A 25,484-nucleotide genomic window follows, 5' to 3' on the forward strand; every position below is an offset into this window, starting at 1 on the left:
CCAGTTCAAAGTTTTCTTCTGGATGAATATACAGTAGATGTTGATCCTTGTTCATTTATTCTAGGCCATGGCGGAGACGTCCCTTCGGGTGGCCTATAGTTGGCCTATATGCGTTCGGTATCTTTGCTGAGGAGTTGGACTTCGAGCATATAACATCCAGTCCTGGTTATGCACAATCTAATGGTCAAGTGGAAAGGACTGTGCAAACTGTAAAAAATCTGTTGAAGAAATCACAAAGTAGTAACAGTGACACATATGCTGCACTTGAGTACCCCAGCACACCAATAGAAGGGATAGGCTTGTCTTGGCAACCTGCTGTAGTCTAAAGGAAACATGAGCATCCATGATCCTTTTTGGTCAGAACACCGTGGAAACCTGTTCAGGAGAAATCGCAAACATCTAAGAAGAAATAAATAAAAGAGAGACAGATAAGTCAGTATTTGACAAGAGCATCATCATGGAACGAGTGGTCATCAGCAGGATGCAGAGCAGTTGCAGAAAAATGTTTCTGATATACTCATGAGTCAAGGAAGAGTCTCGCACAGATCATAACTCTCATGATGACCAAAGGCTATCAATCATACCGTACCAGATCTGGAAGATTAGTGAATGACTGAGAGATACAGAGACTGAGTTTCAATATACATGTGCTGAGTCTTTGGAATTACATTCAGAACATAGTTTATCAGTTGTACAGTAATTATTGTAAACATTTTATTGGTTTTGTATGCTGTGATAAACTTCATTTTTAAGATCTTCGACATTCACATAATTTCTTCTTACACTGTGCAAGGCACATCATCACCAACACTGGGATATTGTGCAAAATCTGGGATATTGTATTGTGCAAAATCTAAAGTCAGCACCTCATTGATGTTCAACTATGTGCATTAAAAATCACAAAAAAGTGAGGAACAAGTGCTGCTCAAGTCTTTTATCTAATCATCAGTATAGAGAAACAGTTTCTGTCTGACAGACTTGCAGCCTTTCACTGAAAAGATTTTCTCTTTTTCAGGGAAGAAGGGCATTTCTCTGGCCACTTTATCTGCCAGATCAAAGTCTTCAGTCATTTTCAGATCGACCATCTCAGCCACGACGCACTGACGCACATGCTTCAGCTCCAGAGGTAGGAAAGGAATATAGTGATCAACCAGATGATGATCTATGAGACTGGAGTGCTGAAATCCACCTATAAAATGAAGAGAAACAAATGTCATATATGCTGTGCATAAGTTTAGACACCCATGCTAAAGTTGCCTAAAAAGAGGAATAAAAAAATCATCTTTTGCAAATTGATCTTAATGCCTTAACTAAAAAAATCCTACCTTTAAGGACAAAAAAACTATGGACTGCAGCTTTAAGGAAGAACATTTATTAATTTACGAAAAATATTGATTGTTTAACTTAAAAAAGTAAGTAACCTGGTTGCCTTAAAATTTTAAGTTGATTGAACTGGAAAAAGTGAGTTAATACAATGAAGGAGATTAATTTAACCATCAGAAACTCAAAATAATAAGTTACCTCAACTAAATAAATTATTATAAAGTTGATTTGACAAAAGAAAATATGTTGTGATAACAAATCTTGAAAATATTTTTATTCACAAAGGAAATTGGTCTCCTTAAATGTCCTCATTTGTTTAATTAAGGCCCCTAATTAAATGTCCTCATTTGTTTAATTATTTTATCAATTTCCAAAAGATCATTTTTTATTCCTCTTTTTAGGGAACTTTAGCATGGGTGTCTAAACTTATGCACGGCCCTGTATGTAGTACAAGAATTTAACATTATATGTGCAGGTTTAAAGGAAATTAAATGTAATAATTAAAAAAAAATGTAATGAATAATATTTTATTATTTACAATTTCTACAAAAAAACGAATCAAAACATTTATAAAAATAAACTTTAAATATATACTTTTGCCATTTAAAAAAATGTATATTGGAAAATATTTCAATATTCTTTCAATACACACTGTTCTCATCATTTAAGATGTTTAGAGAGATTTTAGTCTCAATGTCTTTGCTGTTCATGCTGATCTCTTCCCGTATTTTGCCTTCTCTCCAGAAATCCAGAGCCATGTCGACAATCAAATTCCCACCTGCATTACTAAGAACACAGTTTCTCATTAGTTGGGTGATCTTATGGGAGAGTAGAGATATTTAATTAGCCCTCAGCTTGAATCAAACAATTACATTTTTTACCTGAGAAAGATGAAGATTGCATTGTGAAATGACACTCCGTCTACACGGGCATTGTAGTCCAGAAAAGGTTTTATGCTGTTGATCACCTGAGGCTGCATCTTGTCCATTTCATCAAATATGAACATGGAGTGGGGAAACCAATATACTTTGTCAAGAATCAGTTTCTTTAGTTTTTCCTGAAAGTGCAAATGCTCATAAGAACGTGCAATTTTAAGAATATGAATAACACTTATAGCAACACGAAAGAGTATAGTAGCTCTGGTTTATAATGGCTATTAGTATTGTGGCCTTGCTCACCATATTGACCTGCTCTGGCACAGAAATCTATTGACAACACACTTGCAACAGCTATAGGCTACCTATTCGCTAACTAACCATGGATTATGTATCATGAAATATGTATTTTTAACTTACACTGTAGATGTGTGAATGCTCTCTGTGTGGGAAATGGAGCTCAGATGTAAATATGTGAACATGTTTGCTGTTTTCCCCTTTTTTGTAAATGTTTCTTGCGATGATTTTAGCAGCATGATTTTTCCCAACTCCTGAAGTCCCATGGAAAGACAGAACCAGCGGTTTGTTTGGGTTTCTGTCAGTCATAAATGACGATACAGCTTTCAATACAACACCAGACGCGATGTGCTGCCCAAAGAGAGATTTGTTTAAATCTGCCTTCAAATCTGAAAGATGTAAAGTGAAGTCAAAAATAGGCTATTGTTTGTAGTTTGCAATTATAATTTATTCTAAAAATGTGTAGGCCTACTGTAACTTGGAATTTATAGGCCTTAGAATTTTTAGGTGTGGTACTGTGGTTGTAACAAAATGCAACCTTGTTAAAATGCTTTGTGCTTGCTATTTATAGTAAAAATTAACTATAAATAGCGAGCAAGCAAAAAACATTTTAATAAGGTTGCATTTTGTTACAACCACAGTACCACACCTAAAACCACCACACCTGCAATAATGTTGAACATTTCTCAAGGAAAACTAGATTAAATGAGAGTGATGTTATAATATGTAGAATAATAAATGCTGCATTTCAGAAACTGAATTCTTAAGAAATATAAAAACACAACACACACACACACACAAAATAATTTCTAGGCTATATTTCTCATTTCATTCAAAAAGCACTTAAACATTTTAACCATGCATTGCATGCACACACACACGCACACACATACAACTTACCACATGATGCGCTATAAAAATGTATGACTAGGCTACTCTTTCAAGATTCTTTCAAACACATTACTGGAAAGTTATTTAAGTTTGAAATTAAGTTTGAGACATTGGAAATCACCTTATCTTTTGGAAATAAACAACAAAACATCTGAAGCTTAAACTTAATTATTTTATATGCACATCATCATAGTAGCCTAGGCTACGGTTATAGCCTACTCACGTTTTGTGTCAAAAGGCAGCAAACCGTCCCGTTTCAAAAACACGTTAAACATGTAAGAGCCGACAGCCGCAATCACATCCAGGAAACCTGACGCTAATGTTATATTAGACACCAATAATAAAACGATTAAAAGATTCTGCGCTAACATTGTGGAAGCGGATCACTCAGTCTGCAGGGCTCTTTCAGCATTTGGTTTCATTTTTGAAAAGGAACTCGGAGAGAAACTTCCTAATTGTGAAACGGTAGTCTATAACGTTAGCTATCCTTCAATATAACGTAACAAACATATTGTATTTAAAAAACAACATATTTCAAAGCAGCTTTACAGAAAATGCATTGTGTTTTTGTTTTTTCAATTGTTAGCATCGGTCAATACTGAAGCAGCATGTTCAAAACTCTTCACACATTCAGTGAAACAGAAGTCTGAACAATTTTTCATTGCTTTCACACAAAATCCATTCATGATTTTTGTAATGAATGTATGCCTATAATGTTACATGCATTCATGTAGCCTAATTGACATGCATTTTCTGTAAAGGTGTTTTGAAACCATATGTTGTTGTTCATTGAATTGAATTCACACCTCACACTATATTTGCAGCACATTTTTCTAATGCTAACACACTTTTAAAACTGATAAAAGCACATTCAAATCAGAGTGGTTGCAAACTATGCACTTCTGTTGGAATTATACTGAAATATAGGCCTACAATTAAAGCAGAATAATGAAATTAGTTTTGTTTATTGCTAACAATCAGTGTTCATTACTAACAATCAGTGTTCATTACTCAAGAAAGCCACATTTCATTTTCAAAACTCTTCTGCATTAGGCTACCAACATGAATCTTGGCCAAACAGTTCTTAATCACTTCCATGTCTCAAAACAAGCTTGTTTAACCATAACACTGGCAACAACTCTCATTCAGAAAATGTACTTGTCATTCATAACACACCTAAAAAAACGTGTGTGTGTGTGTGGCATCCCTTCATGGCCCGGAGACGCTGGGAAAGACTCCACCCTCCACCACGACCCTACATAGGACTTAGCACTTTGGAAAATGGATGGAATTCATTACACAGTTGATGTAAGAATTTTTATTGACCACCAGATGGCGAAGTGGAGCACTATTTTAAAAGCTGCAAACGAATAGAAAAATCTAATAAAAATATCAGGCTGGTTTAATGTGGCATAAATTAATTCATTTGGGGGCTTTTATAAAAAAAAGGTTTTATTAATTCCATTAGAAATATACATATAATGTTTCAAATTTTGTATAAATGAAATGCAATTTAAATAATTTTAAATAAATGAATCACATTAATAAATAGGCTATTTGATCATCATTTATCCTGATTACCTCAGGACCTGAAGCGGGACACTCACAGATGAGAGAAGGGGTTCAACAAGAAATCAGCAAAATTATTTAACTTTTGTTTCTTATATCATTTTTTTTTATTTCATTTCTACGGTGTAAATGTTTTCTTCTGAAATGGAAGCTCCTATCACAAAGGAGCAAAAAATTGTCACAAAGACCAATTCCTTGTGTGTTTTTTTTTTTTTTTTTTTTTTTACCAATTCCTTGTGTGTTTAAATCCTTTTTTTACAGTCTATGGTGTAAACACACTTGGCAAATTAAACTCATTGTGATTTTCTGATGCCCAGTGGGTGGAGCCAAATACACACAAGTATTCAGACAAGAGTGCAGATGAATTTAGATACCGCTGGGGGTAAATACACTGAACCTCGATTTCAATATCCAATATCCATCATTTGGTAAACAATATGTCAAAATAGTATATCCAGGTTAACATAGGGACATTAAATATGTCAGTAAGAAATTAAAAAGTGTGTAAAAAACGAAGCAAACACACTGAGGTAAAATGTTTATCTCTCTCTGGCGCCTCTAGCGGCTGAACTCAGATGTTGCAGGGCTCTCTTGACTAAAGGTGATTTGAATGAATCAATGGGAAACGCTTTCCTTGGCTGAAACAGACTCAGAGTAGAGGGAACAGCCCTAGACAAAGCAGCGAGAAACTTTCACGCTGATAATCACCAGTCCTGTCTCACCAAGCATGGATTTAAGCCAGACAGAGCTGGTGAGGTAGACTCGGCTCCTTTCTGCGGGGATGAAAGCGACATTGGAGTGAATTTGAAGTCCTGCTGCTGCTGAATGGACGAGCTTATTTTCTCTCTGAGGGTCGATCATGAAGCTTTACAATGCAACAGGTTAGTGAGGAGTGAGTTTCGATTATGAATAATAAACTACTGAATCAAATGCTATCACTGTGATTTAATCTAGTTGTAGTCCATAATCGCTGAGGTGTATAAACAGCATGCACGCTTCCCGAGCCATTAAAATTACAATGCAACATAGGCTAATACTGGAGATCAAAGGAGGAGATGCAGCCAAATCTGGCTTGCTATGCAAACCTGGGTCTGAATTTATTATGTGCATGCAGTGCTAATATATTGTGGACCAGTGACAAGGATTTATGAAAAAGAGAAACTACTTTTTAAAATCTACTTCGAAACATTTGTCAAGTTCTTAGAAACATAATTTATGTTGGTTTCAATGAAATGTAAATGTGAATTTCAAACATTTTAAAACTATTTTATACAAAATATTTAATCTCAAGTGTTGTTAAAGTATACTCTTAAATAAAAGTATACTTTTATAAGTTAATATTAGGCTACTTAATATAAACAACATATGTTTTTGTCAGTATTTCAGCCTTTTTTATTGTAGACCTTTTTTTCTTCTTTACAATTTCTGGACCGTCACACCATGTTAACATTTTTAATTTTAAACGAGACAAACAAATAGCAGCATTACATTCAATTCACAAATTGTATGCTCTTATATTTAATGTTTTTCTGAATACTTTAATATATCCAGAGAGAACCAAACAAGCGTTATATATTTATATTTGTATGCAGTAAGTTTATATTTTACTTTTGCAACATCATGAACTGCAAACTGCAGCTAACTTCCATGCAAAGTCTCAATTAACATTAATTGTATTGTATACTGTATATCTTCAGGTTAACCTAGTTTGATTAAAGAGATAAATACTGTCGGGGGTGTTGTAGATCTCATCCCAACTTCACTTCACAGTTCTGGTCGTAATATTGACAATTAGATGCTTAACCAAATTTGGGTGATGTGTCCCATCTGGGATCTATGCCCCTGGCAGTAAAAGTTGTTCATTCTCCAATCATCATGGCAGGAGTCGTGTATGACCGCTGCTGACCCCCCCACCAGCTGTTTCAGTGTGGATTTCTACCTCAACACAAAGGACGTAGAGTAAAGGCGCACATCATGGTACCCAACAAGTGGATTATACACCCAGGTCTTCACAAATCGCCTCCTAGAAGTTGGCTTGGCATCCGGCTACGTCTCAGTAAGTTTGTGTTCTCCTCTGACTTTTATGAAATGTAAACACAAACACAAGAAAAATGTTAGCTCCTAATGACTTGACAGATGAATGACTTCATCTGATCTGTCTTTGCACTCTTGCATATTCATGTTTATGCATTACTTTTTAAGTTGAACAAATAATTGATGTTGATGCTTCAAATCCCATAAACAAGTCAGCCAATAGTCATGGTTTGACTTTGACATTAAAGGAATTACATATATAGCATATGCACTCTCTGAACATAGTTTAGTAAGTATTGATTGGTTGAAATGTTAAGCAATTGCAATTGGTCCTGTGTGTGCTTGTGATGGATTCATCCGGTGGAATTATAAAAATGAGTTACAGCAGATCCCTTATCTGTTCACATAATTTAAATTACCAGTTGAGTTTATTATAATTGTCATTTTAGATCATTTGCATATTAGGGAATTTTAATGTTTAATTGGTTGCGAATTATATTGAATATATATATATATTCAATATTCATATTATATTGAATTATAAAATTAAAAAATGACGATATTTTTATGCATTTTATGATATTTTTTTGCATTTCTGATAGGAAGGTGCATTGTGGCTTAATAGCTATAGCTTGGGCAAAATAGCTATAGGAATAGTATTGCTTGTCTAATGCCTGGTTCAGATTACACGATTTTAACCCGATTTTGGGTGTCGTGGGGATTCGTAAACGACAACGGGCGTCAGGACGCAAGATTCGATCGTATCATCTCGTATAGTGTGCTTCACGACATCACAACAAAAAGTTTTTTTAATTTAACAAATTTTTTTAACGGTCGTCCACGACGGTTCTGTCACATGTATGAGGTTGACCAATAGGAGCACAGAAGCTTTTCCGTACACAACTTTCAAAAATGGCGAAACGAAAGAGAGACGTTGATGCTAACGTCAAAACTAAAATTAAAAATATATAAGAAAAACATATTTTACCTCAAGTTCTCGTTGGAGGATTGACAGCCCATACTGTCCTCTTCGAGCAATCCAGGAACGTGTCCATTGTCGGGTTTTCTTTCTTTTTTTTACTTTTTTCTGAACACAGGACAGCCAATACAACACTCACCTCTTCATCCATTGTTTGTTTACGTTCGTTTCCGCAAGTCACTCGCTACTAGTTTCGCCTTCTCGATAGCATCACGCGCGCCGTTAAAGACGGCATGCGATGACTGGTCAGGAAGCAACGTGTAGTCTGACATGTGTCTTGTCCACGACACGACAAGATTTTAGGAGTCAAAATCGTGCAATCTTACACAGTGACTATATCGTAAGGGACACAAAAAAATCGTGTAATCTGAACCAGGCATTAGCCTGGACCATAAATGCATAAGCATGCATAGCGAAAAGTCCAATAGAATCAAAAACACAATAATTTAGAGATGTTTTGTTGCTTTTATTGGACATTATTTGAACTTTTTTGGGGTTTTTGTATGGTTTGGCCATTCTATACTACTACTTTCAACAAACTGACATGCATAGACTTTATTTGCTGTTTCCAAACATTTTCCTGCTTGATTATGTTGACCTCTACAATCTCGAAAAGATTAGCCTTCCAGTCTGAATGGTTATTTATAGAAACCCAAACAAAAGTGTGGTGCACGCCAGAGGCTTCTTAGCTCAGCGGGTCTACTAGTTACCCTCAGTGTACCAGACCACTCAAGCCTCCCTGAAATACATGGGTTTAATCTCCAAGCATCTGGTGTTTAAGGCTTGTCTGAGAAGGAGATTCTGGCTCACTCAAGTTTGATTAGTCATTTTATCTTAACACCGTTACCTGGTGTGTTTTTCCTCCCTCATTTTGGACGCATAATGAGCCTATAAAGCTCTTAGCTTGATATGCTTCCTGAAAATGTTCATTGCATCACAGTATAAGACTGTTTTAAGTTGGTTACTCTTACATCCACTAATTCTTTGCCCCAAACACTGGCAAATCCTTCTACTTAGACTAATCTTATTATCTGAAGTGTCAAGTGGTATTCATTTACCAGTTTGTGTTTCTCTTAGCTACATTTGGTTTGTCCTGTGATAGTCATGTTTTCTAAAAGTTACTAAATGCAAGAGGTCATCACTAAATTATAGCTTAATTCATGTTTGTGTTGTCTGTTTGATTCTTCTTTGCCATTTGCATGTTAATTTAGGGGGCCGTTTATCATCTTTTTCAACTAAAAACGTTTGAAAATGGCTTTTAAAATGGCAAGTTTTGGAAATGATGTTAAAGGGTTAGTTCACCCAAAAATGAAAATTAAGTCATTAATTACTCACCCCCATGCTGTACCAACCCCGTAAGACCTTCGTTCGTCTTCGGAACACAAATGAAGATATTTTTGATTAAATTTGAGAGCTGTATAACTACCACATTGGCTCCTAAGGGACTGCCTCTTGACGGCCCAGAAAGTCAATGAAGAAAATGTTTAAATATCCCAAGTCGACTACCGTGGCTCAACTATATGTTTATCAAGCGACGCGAATACTTTCTGTGCGAAAAAACAAAAACGAAAATTTGTGAACATATCTACTGGCCGGTTATGAATAATACAGCGTTTTTAGTTGTTTTCGTGGATCTGTGTGAACGGGGATTGTTTTGACAACATTGTCGTCTTTTCGTGAAAAACGTTTCTGTTTTTAGCACATCGTTGTCATGAAAATGTACCCTAAGGTATGAGGCATCAAATTGGTTAAATTTCTATACATACTAGACTGCACTGAAGGATGGACCCAGAAATATCTAGAAACCAGAATATCATAGAGAATTGGGTTTTCTTTTTTATCTTGGGGTCAGTAAGGAACCACCTAGCAACCATCCATAACTCCATAGCAACTGCATAGCAATGCCATTGCACTAAGTTTTGTAGGGGCAAAATGTAAAAATATAGTTATTCATGCTACAAAAAAAGTGTTTAAAACCATATGAAAAGGACATTTTACACAAAAACTGACAATTTTCTTGTCAATGAATTGATTCTTTCACAAGCACCTAGTTTGAATCAAAAATCGTATTAAAGTGATCAAAGTAAATGAGTAAGGAAATATCGCTGGTAACTTAAAGGAGTAGTTCACTTTTCAAAAATGAACGAATCTTTTTCCGAGTCAATTCGTTCGTTGAATGATCCAAATGACTCGGAAAAAGATTTGTTCATTGTTGAATAACGAGTTCGAACAGGAGAGTCACAAAAGAAGAACAGAGCAAGGCGAGCATTTGAGCTTATAAAACTTAAACTTTGTTATTTATTTATTAAATGAGTGATTGTTTCGCTTGATAAGACCCTTATTCGTCGTCTGGAATCGTTTAAAGCCCTTTGAACAGTTTGGAGTTTGCACTGAAAGTGTCTTTTGGACCTTGAACCATTTGGTTCCCACTGAAGTCCATTATATGGAGAAAAATCCTGAAATGTTTTCATCAAAAACCTTAATTTCTTTTCGACTGAAGAAATAAAGACATGTATATCTTGGATGACATGGGGGTGAGTAAATTATCAGCAAAAGTTTTTTCAAAAGTGAACTACTCCTTTTTAACTCGCATTGACGTAACGTAATAGATGATAGCCTTTACTTGAGAGACTGTATTGTTAGCATGACTCAGAGTCAAATGCAACCCCCTACATACACACAAAAACACACCGCAGGGTTATTGCTATCAGCTTTTCAAGTCCTGAGATGATGTAATGCTCATGAACAGGCTCTCGCAGCTGTTAGCCGTTCAACAGCCCTGTTAGCCTTACAGCGTTCCCATCATCCCTCACTCTGTCACGCTTTCAGCTTGCTTTTATCACACACTAGGAAGGCTTAAGACTGTGCTATTAGCATATTGTTGTTCTCCTTCCAGGTCCTGCCCTTGGTTTAAGTGCTTGTTCAGCTATTAGACCCTTTGAATGAATGAGATTAGCTGTAATTTAGCCGTGAACTTGCAGTTGGTGTCGTTTGGACGCGCTGCTGTCGGAGCCTGAAGGTGAAATTTGTGTTCCTTCATTTAGGTCCCAGCTGAGATGAGTAATGAAAATGTTCACTAGTATACTCTACATACTTCCCTGTGAGACTTTTGCTTAAATAATAAAATATAGGATTTTTTAGTGATGATAAGGAAGGTTTTTAGACTAATATTGCACTGCACTGGTAATGCACTCCACAAAATGCCTCTGTTGCTTTGATAAAGTTATTCAGTCAAGAGCAGTGAGTGATTTTGTCTTTGTCTTACAACAACATAACACCTTGACCTTGGTGCATTAATGCACACTATTCCAACAATAAAATTTCATCATATTTACTCGTTGAAAACATAAAAAGTTGACAGTTGTGGCACCATGAAACAAAAACATGGCATGCGTGGCAAAGCTAATTTCGTCATTTTCAGTGTGATTTTATTACAGTCAGTTTTACCGCTTGTGTTTTCTTTTATATATATATTTTAGGTAAAATTGAATCAAAGTATTTGGTATTTCGCTGGTCTTTAGGTCGACGTGAAACAGAAGTCGTGACAGTCTTTTCATCCCTATTGTGACGTATATTTGAGTAAAACAGCTTCTGAACAAGAAAAAATGTAGGGTGGGGCTTGATTTTGTCCATGGGGAATTGATTGGATGCACTCTCAGAAAAAAAGGTACAAAAGCTGTCACTGGGGCTGAACCTTTTCAAAAGGTACACTTTTGTACCCAAAGGCTGGATATTTAGTGGTACATATTAGCACCTAAAATGTACATATAGTACCTAAAATGTACATATTAGCACCTGAAATATACATATTAGGACCTAAAATAGACATATTAGCTAGCTCCTGAAATGTACATATTAACACTAAAAATGTACATATTAACACCTAAAATGTGCATACTGTATTAGCACCTAAAATGGATTAGCTCCTGAAATGTATATATTAACACTAAAAATGTACATATTAGCACCTAAAATGCACATATTAGCACTTAAAATGCACATATTAGCACTTAAAATGCACATATTAACGCCTAAAATGCACATATTAGCACCTAAAATGTATATATTAACACTAAAAATGTACATATTAGCTCCTAAAATGCACATATTAGCACCTAAAATGTACATATTAGCACATGAAATGTACATATTAACACTAAAAATTTACATATTAACACCTAAAATGTACATACTGTATTAGCACCTAAAATGGATTAGCTCCTGAAATGTATATATTAACACTAAAAATTTACATATTAGCACATAAAATGCACATATTAGCACTTAAAATGCACATATTAACGCCTAAAATGCACATATTAGCACCTAAAATGTATATATTAACACTAAAAATGTACATATTAGCTCCTAAAATGTACATATTAGCACCTGAAATGTACATATTAGCACATGAAATGTACATATTAGCACCTAAAGTGTACCTATTAACACTTAAAATGTACTTATTAGCACCTGGAATGTCCATATTAGCACATAAAATGTCCATATTAGCACCTGAAATGTACATATTAGCACATAAAATGTCCATATTAGCACCTGAAATGTACATATTAGCACCTAAAATGGACAAAAGTTTACCTTTTGAAAAGGTACAGCCCCAGTGACAGCTATTGTACCTTTTTTTCTGAGAGTGTGATTGTGGATTTCTATTCGTGGATATTATGTGAGTGACAGGTTGTCCCGCCCACGCACCTTTAAATACACCATCAGAGAAGAGATGTTGCTGCAAGGTATTTTGATTAAAAATTACGAGGGCATGTAAATAAATAAAAGATGTGCACGGATAAATTATTTATTATAAATACTGCAATATTCCATAAAAAAATACAAGAATTGTTGATTTTGGTGTTTTGAGAGTTGCCTCATAAACAAATAATCCCTTTGTTTGAATTTCAATGATGTTTATCTCGTAATAATTACAATAGTTTGGACAACACATGAATGCAGCAAAACTCTTTAGAAGGAGTTTAGAGTCCAAGCAATGTGTGTTTTTTGATGTTTAGATTTCTAGTCATTACCTATGTTTCTAGATTTTGATTAAGCAATTGACTGTGTAGCTCTAATGTAACTCCTGTTGCTCTTGGTTTCTTGGCTTTATGCTCTGTTCATTATAGGAATAGCCCGCTTGTGTCACCCCTCTCTTCCGTGTGCCGATTACGGTAGATTAAAGGGCTCTTTAACAAGAGTTCATGCCATCGCTTTGTCCCACGCTGACTACTACTGAACATCTTCCCCCACCCAGCTTAAGTCCATTTAGGCGGATCTCAGCCTCGTGTTAATGACCACGTCTCTGCCAAGGATGAGCTCTGTAATATCTGCTTGTGTACTGAGTGTACAGACGGTATAGCTTTTCATTACATCCTAAATACCCCTGTGCTGTTACAGTAACAATTTAGGGATTTTCAGTGAAAGGCATATCAGTCATTTTCATGGCTGTCCACCCAGTGAGAGGTAAAGTCTGGCTATCTAGATGGGTTGTTTTTCTTGTGGAGCAACCGCACATTACCTGCAGACAAATTGTCGTCTGCGATTGTCAATAGCTAGGTTTACGTCATCCATGTGTTTTTTTTATGTGAAGTGTTTTTAGATATTGCTTTTTTATGCTATATGGTTGCTACTAGGTGATTGTTTAAAACATTCTCCATGATATTCTGGTGTCTGATTTATTTTCCCCTGTTTTTCCCCTGTAAAGTCTGGTGACTCTGGTCAATTAGAAAAGGAGCAGCAAACCTTCTTAAAGGTATAATTCACTTTAAAATTAATTCTTGGTATGTTTTAATAGCTTAACTCAAGGGCATCCAAGATGTAAGTGTCTTTGTTTCCGCAGTAGTTTCAATTGATATTTTTAGGTCAAACCGTTCTTGTCTGTCAGTCATATAATGGAGGTCTATGGTCACCACCTCAAAGAGCATGCACAGAGAAGTCCAAATTAAACATGATTTAATAACTCGTAAATGTAAGTACACATTGATGGCCTAAGACACGAAACGAGCAGTTTGTGTGAGAAAACGAACATTAATTATATCATTTTAGATCATCAGATCACTTTATATCGTAAGATCACTTGGACGTGGCTGTGGTTACAAGAGGAAAAACGATATAAATAATGTTCGTTTTCTCTCACAAACCGCTCATTTCGTGTCTTAGGCCATCAATGTGTACTTACATTTACGAGTCATTAAATCATGTTTAATTTGGACTTCTCTGTGCATGCTCTTTGAGGTGGTGACCATAGACCTCCATTATATGACTGATAGACAAGAACGGTTTGACCTAAAAATATAAAAATTGAAACTACTGCGAAAATAAAGACACCTACATCTTGGATGCCCTCGAGGTAAGCTAAAACATACCAAAAAATAATTTCTAGTGAACTATCCCTTTAAAAAGTCACATAATAAGTTCATCCATGTCCGTGGCACATATGTTTAATATGTATTGTTTGGGGATTGAACAAGATCAGTGAATCCTCTTCAGTTCATCTTCAGTCTGTTGTTGTGTTGCCAATTTTGAAATATTATAATAGCATTTCTAGTATTTAAACGTTAATTATAGCATATGATGTGACCGTTCAATCTAAATATAGTTTAAACTTTGTTTTCCACTACTTTTGCAACCAGAGTATCAAACTACTCTCCACCTGTCAACACCATCGAGGCTCGGAAAACTCACTCCTGATGCACACACACATTCTTCCTTTCGGTCACATGTGTGTACTCAAACTCTATTACGTAAGCACACTTTATATGCGAACACAAAATATTTATGCCCTCTGATTTTGAGTTTAAAAATGACGCTGAAGTTGCGGAGGAACAGTCTCAGATTCAGTGTCTGAAGTGTGCTTGTTGCGTCTCGTTCTACAGCTGCCTGTTCATATAAAAAAGCTGCGAGTTCAAAGCCAGGTTCTGGATTACTACCATATGTCTGCAAAGCCAGACTCCAAGAGTAAGTCTGCCCCAGCCGTACCCTCTAATTTCTTATCCCAAAATTGGACATTTGAATGGCTGTGCAACATCGTCCCTCCCCTACGACTCTTGCACGGTACGTTCTCACAGTAATTCTTCTCTGCAGGATAACTGAAGCCATCTTATTACAACAAGACGTATTCAGCAACTTGTTCCTGCTTAGGAAATGCCACGTTTGAAATGATGTCATGTTGACCACTGCAGAGCGGATATCTTATCAGGAGCCACCGCTGGCCGGTGTCCTTCCACGGAAACAGCTGACATTGTTGCAGTCGCACGACATTCATAATGAATAAATCTCCGAAAAGGAGGACCAGGGCTGTGATCAATGCAGAAATGTCTGGCTTTTATTGTTTGTGCAAATCATAGACAAAGTTCACTGTCTGTGTAGGAGGGGTTTGCAAGGGATCTTTGTTTCTCAAATACTGGAAGGTATTGGCCTACTCTGTCAATCCCAGCATGCACTTCACCCCAGTATGAATACAACATTTGTCTGGTAGTGTGGGTTGAACACCCTCTGACAACCAGGCCTCTTTGCCCAAACTGCTTGCACAGACTTTGACACCAATGTGCCTGTTCCTTGCAGACTTGGTTGGTTATACTGATTTTAGAGTGAAGAAACCGAAGAACATCTGACATGAAGTTGAAGAAGAAACACCGTCAACTTCGAGCAAACTAGGAAGACTTTAGTTTGATTGGTGTTCCTGCAAGATTCTGTTGTTAGATCCACAATTTTAGAAGCGAGGAACCCGTCGTACATTCTCGATTGAGAGTTATTGTCATGAGTTACATTGGGGTGCTGTGAAATGGGTGCCAGGATTTCCTCGGGTTTGGTTTTGGCATGCCCAGTTGCACACTTTTATGGGTTGGAACTCATGAAACGGGATCAAAGAAAGGTTTAATTGTTAGGGAAGATGAGGTAACTGCAGGTGCTTGCTGCTTTATGGCAAATTGTTTAAGATTGACTATATCCAGTTAAGGGCACATCAGAGGTGGACATCAAGATGACTCGATAGATGTCGAGTGTTTATTTATTGTGCAAGTTGGTTTTGTTTCCTTTTAAAGTAGCCTTTAGAAGATCAGTGAGCGGGGTCCTTACTGTTCTTTCGCAGTTAAAGTTTACAGCCTTGTCCTTCACAATGTTCCTTTACTGGAGGAAACGGGGAGCATATGAGCTGGAGACACTACCATCTTATTTGACAGAGCGGGGGGTGGAACGGTACTCTTGGTCGTCCCCACTGGATGTCATCCATGATGTTAATGGTAAGGCTGGATCCACTTTCCCAAAATACCCTAACCCTGAGTTGTCATCTTTAGTACACTTCCATCTCAGATGGTACTTGCTTTATCTTTAGAATTTTAATGTTGTTGAATCCCTAATTCATGTATGTATGCGTCAAATACACTATGACTTTGACACTATGGCTTTTGAGTGCTACGTTAAAGGAGTTGTTCACTTTAAAAAAAACTTTTGCTGATAATTTACTCACCCCCATGTCATCCAAGATGTCCATGTCTTTCTTTCTTCAGTCGAAAAGAAATTAAGGTTTTTGATTAAAACATTCCAGGATTTTCTCCATATAATGGACTTCATTGGGAATCAAACGGTTCAAGGTCCAAATGAGAGTTTCAGTGCAGCTTCAAAGGGCTTTAAACAACACCAGACGATGTATAAGGGTCTTATCAAGCTAAACAATTGGTCATTTCAAAAATAAATAAAAATTTTTTACAAGCACAAATGCTTGCCTTGCTCTGTTCTGTGTGCCTCCCCTGTTTGAACTCGTTCATCAAAATGAACGAATCTTTTTTCGAGTCATTTGGTTCATTCAAACGAAATGACTCTAAAAGATTCGTTCATTTTTATGAACGAGTTCAAACAGGAGAAAAATCCTGGAATGTTTTCATCAAAAACCTTAATTTCTTTTCGACTGAAGAAAGAAAGACATGGACATCTTGGATGACATGGGGGTGAGTAAATTATCAGCAAAAGGTTTTTTTTTTAAAGTGAACTACTCCTTTAAGCTGTTTTTTCATCATAACACTTCTTGTTAAAGGAGCTGTATGTAAGATATGTATTTCAAATAATCATAAAATGGCCCTGATATGTCACTAGACAATAAGAAATCATGTTCATTTCAAATACTTATATCACTGACAACAGTAGTCCAGCCAGGATATTGTCATTTAAAAAGTGAAATTGCAGCCCTCAACTGATGTGTATGTTGTCATGTTGTGTTTTGGTCTGATGCTCCACCCGCCTCCACCAATCTACCAATCACAAAGTCAGTAGTTTGTCGGCATTTGGGTTGCCAGATCTGCTCTAGTTACCACAGCTGCAGCTACAAACGTGTCAGATAAAAATAATGTTGGAAACCCGCAGCCTATCTGGCAACCTCTAGGGGGGAGGGAGGGGATACACCGCTCTACAGTAATTTGAAAGTGATTGCAGTACCAGTTTTAGCCACAATCTTAAATACAGCTCCTTTAATAATAATAATATCTAGTGTGGTGCATGGCTGTGAACGTCCGTTGCCATGATTTTTGGGACGGCTTATCGTGAGAGGAAAAAAAGACGTTTTAGTCGCATAACATCGGTTAATGGAAACGCCGTCATTTCGCAATAGATTTTTATCGACATATCGCAAAAGTTTTGCGCAAATCTGTAATGGAAACGTGCCTACTGTTTTTCATTAGCCTTTGATTTAGACCTCCTCAGTGCTTTATTTGTTTTTATCTCACAATTTATGCAACCAAAATTTCTACTGGAACATTTGGGACACTCATCTGGAGATTGAAAGCTTCAACACGGAGCCTCTTCTTTGATCTCTTCCAATCATAAGACCCGTAATTAAGGCTGATCCGTTACTGAGAGCCGCTCTCTGGCCACTGCGGCCTACAGAAGAGGAGCGCACTGCATTTCTAAGTGCATACTTGTCCTCTCGAATGCCGTAATTAGTCTGGGGGATTATAATGATGGGTCATGGCTCACTTTGGTGTTTGAGGTAGTAGTGGTGATGGGAAAATGTCAGAAACTCATAGTGGATTATGCAGTCATATTATAAAGCACATTGCTGCAAGATTAGCTCTAGTGGTGCCTTCAAAATGGTCTTATTACTGTATGTCCTCGGGATTCAAGTGTTTGGCCTCTTAAGTCCTCTCTGCATGTTGTGTAAGAAGCAGTATGGCTGGAGGTATGGACGTCAGAGACTTGCTGTCGGTTTTCTGTCAATGACATTTTCCCTACAAAACCATGCCTGAACAAACTATCGATTAGAGCCAGACCGATATATCGGCAGACCGATATTATCGGCCGATATTAGGCATTTTCCAAATGATCGGCATCGGCAGTTATAATGGCCGATAAATGAATATTTAAAAAAAAAAATACAAACGGACGAAACACGCTTGAACCATGTCATGAGTGTCGGAGTTGTATAGTTTGTCCACCAGAGGGCACTCTACACCGTCCCTGTTGGCAACACTCGTTGAGTTGGGCACGATACATTGCTTGAATAATAATTAAAAGATCATCCCCATCAGTTCTCTTAACTCAAATAAGCATGACAAAATTTGTGACTATCATGTGCAGTTTAAAAAAATAAAAATAAATAAATAAATAAAATATCGGCCGAAATATCGGATTTTAAAACCCAAAAATATTTGTATCGGCCTTCAAAATCCTTTATCGGTCGGGCTCTACTATCCAAATCCATTATATACCATCATATGTAGACTACGCACATACAGCATTGTTTTGGATGTTGATCGCGTAATATAGCTACATCATAAAAGCCGACCAATTAGGTTGTGAACATATCCCTATGCCTTTAGGTTCTGGATCTTTACGTTCAATGTTAAAATGTCAAATGCCAATGTGAACCGGTTTAGGACTATAGAAAATATGCTTTTTGCCCACTTGTAAGCAGTTTGTATGGGGTACAGATGAATTTCTATTAGCCAAAAGTCAGTTTAATGTGTACTCAATGGGATCCTGCTCACAATATAGTTTAGTTTTAAACCCTTTTATCTTCCCATGTGGTGATGGAGCAGTTGGCTGCATTTCTGACAGTCAAGCGAGACACCTCGTACCTTGGCAGGCTGCTGCCGTCCACCATCTGTCTTCTAGTAGACGCCTCGCGTTACATAATTCTCTCCAGCGTCTCCAGCTGACGGGGAGGTTTAGCCTTCAGAGCGAAGCTTGAGAACGAGGCAAGAAGTCCAGTAGTGTGCCAGTCGCCTCAGTGTTACTGGACGGAGGGATAAATTCACCACTGATCTAAGGCATTCCTCAAATTCCTTGTAAAAGGCCGTACAAAAGCGATACGTAAACATACTCTTAGAAATCTCCGAGAAACCTCCTCTCTGCCTATACATGGTTAACATGGTACAGTTGAGGTCAGGTGCTTACTGTGTGGTCTTCTTTGAGGAACATTACAATAAGGGATTGTCGTTTGGGAACTGTACGCTTTTGTTTTATGGATCACTGATTTGTATGATTATTAGAGGTGCTTGCTAACATGAGCATTGCTATTTCTAATGCTCGTACTTTGGGTTGGGGGGCCTAGTATGTCACTGTCGAAAGTATTTGGCTTGTCCTGAATGGTTATGACGTCACTTTGTTTGCCAGTCGGAAGTTAGCATCGACAAAAACCCAATAGGATTTTCCCATAGGCTTTTGAATTTTCGCAAAAAAAGCTCTATGATCAACAAAACTTAATTATGATACTTACACATTTTGTGCATTTTTTTATTGCAATTTTAGACATTACAGGGATTTTCAAAAGATATAAATTATAAATAGAAAAAAATAACAACACAAAGGGAGGAACACATCACAAGTCAAACCTGCAAGCAAAACATAAAGCGTATAGACACATATAGAAAAAATAAATAGATAAATAAATGTAAAAAATAATAACAAAATTAAGACAAAATTAAGATATTTTTCACAGATGAACATAACTTTTTATGAATTTTGAAGCCTAAATTTAAGCTTTTAGCTACATATTCAACGTCACCATCACTACCCAGATAGCAAACTGACATTGAATCAACGTAGAAACATGACATCGAAACAACGTTGATCTGACATTGTTTTGCTCATCGAATTAACGTTGAACCAACGTCAGACGCGTCATTCTTTCAAAACTAACGGAAAATCAACTTGAAATCAACGCGTTGTTTCAACGTTATGAAAGCAAACCAATTTTCGATTTTCATTTAGCTTTGAAGAATGCCGCGTCTGACGTTGGTTCAACGTTAATTCGATGAGCAAAATCAACGTTGTTTCAATGTCATGAGAGACGTCGTTTCCACGTTGATTCAATGTCAGTTTGCTATCTGAGTAAGCTTCCGACAACTAGTTTTTATCAAAAAAACATTTTACCAGAACGTTTTAGCATGCAACTACTAGAACAACTCACATTTTATTTACTTTGGCATTAGAAAATTGGCCACAGTGAGTTTTTCCCCCCCTCTGTATTTAAGTTGCCATATACACACATGCTGTCTCACTGTGTGTGTTGAGGTTGACAATACATGTGCCGCTAGCTTGCTTTTATTATTTGTTTGATTTGGGCCTAATCAGCTGTGCTGAGGTCAGACATTCCTGTCCCATGTTAAACAGAGGAAGAGAAAGGGTGTGTGTGTGTGAAGGAAAGGAAGAGATAATTAAAGAGATGAATACTGCTGAATTAGACATTTACCACCTATTACTAGCATCCTGCGCTAAGCTAAACCTTCTGTCTTTATTCATTATAAATTTCAAAAAACATCATAGGATTATCAAATCTCATGTGCAATATATCCTTGTTTCTTCTTATAGACCTTATTCAAAACGGTTTCATGACAATATGAAAGCGAGGCTGTGAGGGATAGACGTACCGTGTTTTCAATGGCATCCACTGTAATAAGCTGCATAAAGCTCCTAGATCACTTAGAATTTTCATTTATCACTTCTTTTTTTTTTTTTGGAAAGACATTTTTGCTGTATTTTGTAAGCAGAACCATCCAAAAACACAAGTTAGAATTAAACGAAGTGCAAAAACAATCATTGTTTGCGAACCCCATCTGAACGCGTTCCTCAGTTTGGGGACCATTGGTCTAGGATCTGATACTGAGGCATAATACTTACACATTTAAACCAAAAGATCTCCAGATGGAAAAGATGTTCATAATTTTTCCTGTGAATATTGAATCTGTAAGTGGAGAGAGGAATGGAAAGTTTTTGTTGGGTCGACTTCTACAGAGGAGTGCTTGCAAATGTGTCTGTTAACTGTCCCTAAAATCCCCATCTACATACAGACACAGATCTTAAAGCGTAATGAAATGATTAGTACTTACTTGTAAAATGAATGTTTATTGTGTGGTCAGTTGTTGTACTTTTGCACTGTGCTAATAAGAAACACTGTTTATCCAGTCAAGAATGAAGCAAAAGTGATATTACATCTTGTTAATGTTGTCTCTTCTTTTCTTTGCTTTCTTTTTGTTGTTGTTGTTGTCATCCCTGTCCTGTTTATATCCTGTTAAAGTTCCTCTGTCTGTCCAATTATTGCACAATACACTCTTAATATTTAGGACCTGTCATGTTTTGTTTGGCTTTTTTTGTTTAGGTTTTTGTTGTTGTTGTTGTTGTTGTTGTGTTGTTTTGCTTTTTAAAAAGAACACAACAACACCCTAGCAACCAATCATAACACATAAACAACTTTTATAGCATCAATCCGTTTAGCAACACCCTGGCAATACGATGATGACATGTCGTGCGCATCATTTTTCTTATTTTTAATGTTTCTTTAAAAATTCGAACAAACTTTAAATGACCTGACTTATGATTTTCAACAACAAACAAAAGAACACCACAACACCCTAGCAACCACCCATAAGACCTTACACACTTAGAAAAGGTTTTATATAGAACCTTAAAAGGTACTATCAGCGCTACGTATTTGGAACCCCTAAAAGGTTCTATACACTCTTAAAAAAGGGTTCCTCTGGGTTCTATATAGAACCCTGGGGTTCCGTACTTGGCCAATAGAACCTTTTACAAAAAAAATGGTTCTATATAGAACCATTTTAGAGTTCCATATATGAAGCGGGGGATGGAACCATTTCTGGTTCTAAATAGAACCATTTCTTCTAAGAGTGTAGCAACCTTATAGCATCAATCCAAAATACTCTTGCAACTGCGTAGAAACCCCGTAAACACTGTAAATATATTAGCGACCGCTTAGCAACACCCTGGCTATGTGGTGGCGACACTCACACTGTCGTTTTTCTTCAGACAATGTACACGTTTACCGCCGGTCCTCTAAGGTGTTTTAATGTGTATCCGTGTGTGGTTAACTGTTGCAGACGAGAAGCCGGCTCAGGAAGAGGAGTGTGTGGTGTGCCAGCATCCAGACTGCATTGAGCGCCGTCACGCCTCCAAGGTAAGAGCAGCACACCAGACACCCGTCCCGAAGACCGCTGCGAGATCTCGCCCTTCTCACGCTTTAGAGGACCAGAGAGAGGCCTGCTGGGATACGAGGTCGCCTCTCTGGCCACCAGACTGTGAAATGAATTCCCTCTCTTAAGCTGATGCTCTCTGACACAGGAGAATGAGCAGAGGAGAGCAGGGAACACAAGTCAACTCTCAGGAAGGCTTTGATAACTTTCTGTGTGCTTGAATTATAGTTGGAACTGTTGGGAATGAGGTGGACGGCTGTTTATTGTGTTAAGGGGAACGTTATGCTGCAGGTTTGGGTGTAGTGGTGACATGAAACTACTTTTATTGTTTTTTTGAATGTGTTTATTTGTTAGATATTCTTAGTGATTTGATTAAAGCTTTCAGCTATCGTTGCTAAAAGAGTGTGGTTCCCTCGGTTCCATTTAGCAGATGTTTTCATAGACAGACAGAATATCTCAAAGTTTGTGAAAAATGCCTCACTAAAGACCCTTGCACACTGACTTTTTTTGTTTAGGTTAGTTTTTTTGTTGTTGTTTTGATTTTTATAAAGAACATAACAACACCCTAGCAACCACTCATAACACATAAACAACCTTTATAGAGTCAATCCGTTTAGCAATACACTAATGGCAATACGCTTGCACATAATTTTTCTTATTTTAAAAAAAAACACTTGAACAAACTTTAAATGATCTGACTTATGATTTTCAACTTCAGGACAGTTAAACAAACAGTTCAAAACACCACAACACCCTAGCAACCACACAAAATTTTTGCATGTTAAAGAATAAATACGTTATGTCAATTACGCTTGCACACTGCCTCCGAATCATTCGCCCGTCATAAAAAAAATTGAATTCAGTTTTGACAATTCAGTGCCACCGAATCACACTGACTCGGTGTGCAAGTGCCTTAAGGCTGCATTAATTTGATAAAAAATACAGTAAAGACGGGAAGATTGTGAAATTACAGTTTTGAATAACTCTTATTTTGGAATTTCTGCAGCGTCTTTCAGTGTCACGTGATCCTTCAGAAATCATTCTGATATGCTGATTTACTGCTCAAGAAACATTATTATTATTATTATCAATGTTGAAAACAATTGCGCTTTTTGGTTTTCTATTCTTTGATGAATAGGTTGTTGAAAGGAACAGCATTAATAAGAAAATAGAAAATACATTGCTAAATAAAATATTAATTACTGGAAAAAAATCTTTAAGATATAAAAAATGCATTTTCAAAATAGTTTTTAAAATAGTTTAAGTATAGAAATATAATATAACTTAATTTAGCTTTAATTTAATAACTTTAATTTAAATATTTTAACTATTAAATATTGTTATATTTATTCAACATTGATACTTTAAATTCATTAATATTTCATAATAGGCTAACATTTTTTTTAAATGTTTTATGTGTGTGTGTGTGTGTGTGTGTGTGTGTATATATATATATATATATATATATATATATATATATATATATATATCCGTCCGTCTGTCATCATACTTAATTAAAAATAAAATGTTCATGATAAAATAAATACTATTCCAAAGCTAGCATTATAAGTGAACTTTATGGGAAAATATTCTGCAGAAGTGTACAGTTTAACCCCTTATTGGTCAGCACTTCTCCTTCAATTTATGTCAAATGTATTTCCTCCTTACTGTGATTACTTTTTACTTCTTACTAAATTGTTGAGCTCATTTTATTTTGAGAGAAGACTGAAATCAAACCAGAGAGCTGTTACAGTAGTTACCTGTCGAAGCTTGCCAAGTCTCACCTCATTCTTTAGAAACGGTAGTAAATCACTCTCCATTCATCCATAAGCCTGAAGCCCGCCTGTAATGTGAAGTCTGTGTGTGTTTGTGTGTATAAGTGAGCACACGAGGGCTCTGGGTTTATGATTATGTGACCAGGACCGCTGTAGGGGGTCGGCCTGTAGGAAAACCTCCATGGTGACCGTGCTCGCCCGGCGCCGGCGCCCGAGGTCACGGGCTCTGCTTTTGTAAGGAGATTACAGAGAAACGTGCGTGAGGGAGGAATGTTTCTACTCTCATTGTCACCTTCACCTCCCTCTGTGCCTCCATTGTTTTTATTACTGTGGTCATCTCCTCGTTGACATGCGATGTCTTCATTTAGTCAGCTTGTCTTGTAGCATGATTGTTTATGGCTTGTTGTTACTCCTCGTTTTGGGGTAATATAAAGTTTGGGATTAGAAAAATGGTTTTAAATGGATCTTCATATTTTAAAATGTTATATTTTACCAAAAGCTGAATTTGCAGCATCATTACTCCAGTCTTCAGAGTCACATGATCCTTCAGAAATCATTCTAATATGATGATTTGCTGCTCAAAAAACATTTATTATTATTATTAATGCTGAACTGAGTTGTGCTGATTAATATTTCTGTGGAAACAGTGAAACTTTTTTTTTTGTGGTATTTTTGAATAGAATAATAACTGTCATTTTTGGTTTATTTAATGTAACATTGTTGAATCTTTTTAAAAAATGTTTCTGATACTGATCATTGGTATTATTATGTATTATTTAATTATATTTCTAAGCTAAAATTAGACAGCATGTATAACAAGCCAGAAACACCCAAGGAAATATTTAACATTCAGAATATCTTGTTCTAGTGAAACATTTTTTTTTAAATTTTGTAATCTTTTTTTCGCGATTTGTGTTTCTTGCATTTTGATGCTGAGCCTCTTAGAAAAAATGTACAGCGTTTTATGCATTAGTAAATCATTTTTTATATTTATTTTTATAGAACTGAATGACTTTAATTTGACAGTCCTTTTTATTATCTTTCAATCACAGGCAGATGTGCATCATTGGCCCTTTCTAAATTTTAGATCAACAGGGTGACACAGCTTACCCACTCCACTGGCACATCTTACCCTTCTATCCACTACCTTTGTGTATAAACATAGTCACAATTTTGAATTCCTGACGGAAAAGTAGCAAGATTCCTGTTACTCACCGTGACCACTAGGAGGAGGCAAAGAGACATGGCAGTGTGTGTGTGTGTGCGCGTGTAGGACTGTTGTTGCCTGCAAAAAAGCTTGCTGACAAACACA

General features: G+C 36.6%; 2 protein-coding genes across 3 annotated transcripts in view; one reads left to right on the forward strand and one right to left on the reverse strand.

Annotated features, from left to right (window-relative positions):
- Positions 1 to 621: 621 nt before the first annotated feature.
- On the reverse strand, positions 622 to 3,814 carry LOC120463597 (torsin-1A). Of its 2 annotated transcripts, none has more exons than XM_039652833.2 (5): positions 3,610 to 3,814; positions 2,619 to 2,884; positions 2,205 to 2,395; positions 1,976 to 2,109; positions 622 to 1,189 (listed from the first exon to the last, which is right to left on the reverse strand). In XM_039652833.2, exons 1-5 carry the CDS (start codon positions 3,755 to 3,757, stop codon positions 939 to 941), a joined length of 990 nt encoding a protein of 329 aa, XP_039508767.2. In that variant the 5' UTR covers positions 3,758 to 3,814; the 3' UTR covers positions 622 to 938. The 2 variants fall into 2 exon arrangements, with proteins under 2 accessions (XP_039508767.2, XP_039508768.2); XM_039652834.2 differs by having other exon boundaries at positions 2,205 to 2,380; positions 3,610 to 3,813.
- A 1,786-nt stretch (positions 3,815 to 5,600) lies between these two features.
- plekhg5b (pleckstrin homology domain containing, family G (with RhoGef domain) member 5b) overlaps positions 5,601 to 25,484 on the forward strand; it is a 74,403-nt gene continuing 54,519 nt past the window's right edge. Inside the window, exons 1-3 of the mRNA XM_039652369.2 lie at positions 5,601 to 5,836; positions 6,838 to 7,011; positions 22,305 to 22,381. Of these exons, the coding sequence (XP_039508303.2) occupies positions 6,930 to 7,011; positions 22,305 to 22,381 (159 nt within the window). The 5' untranslated portion in view covers positions 5,601 to 5,836; positions 6,838 to 6,929. The remainder of the gene's footprint in view (positions 5,837 to 6,837; positions 7,012 to 22,304; positions 22,382 to 25,484) is intronic.

This window comes from Pimephales promelas, chromosome 20 (genome assembly GCF_988280905.1).
Source record: "Pimephales promelas chromosome 20, fPimPro1.hap1.1, whole genome shotgun sequence".
Classification (NCBI taxonomy): Eukaryota; Metazoa; Chordata; class Actinopteri; order Cypriniformes; family Leuciscidae; genus Pimephales; species Pimephales promelas.

Bases quoted from the DNA above. Each gene is read 5' to 3' on its own strand.
- LOC120463597 (XM_039652833.2), bottom strand. From the start codon at position 3,757: ATGTTAGCGCAGAATCTTTTAATCGTTTTATTATTGGTGTCTAATATA. The intron at 2,396-2,618 runs GTAAGTTAAAAA...CGTTCTTATGAG, and splicing joins AGCATTCACACATCTACAGT to CATTTGCACTTTCAGGAAAA. The intron at 2,110-2,204 runs GTAAAAAATGTA...CTGTGTTCTTAG, and splicing joins GCAATCTTCATCTTTCTCAG to TAATGCAGGTGGGAATTTGA.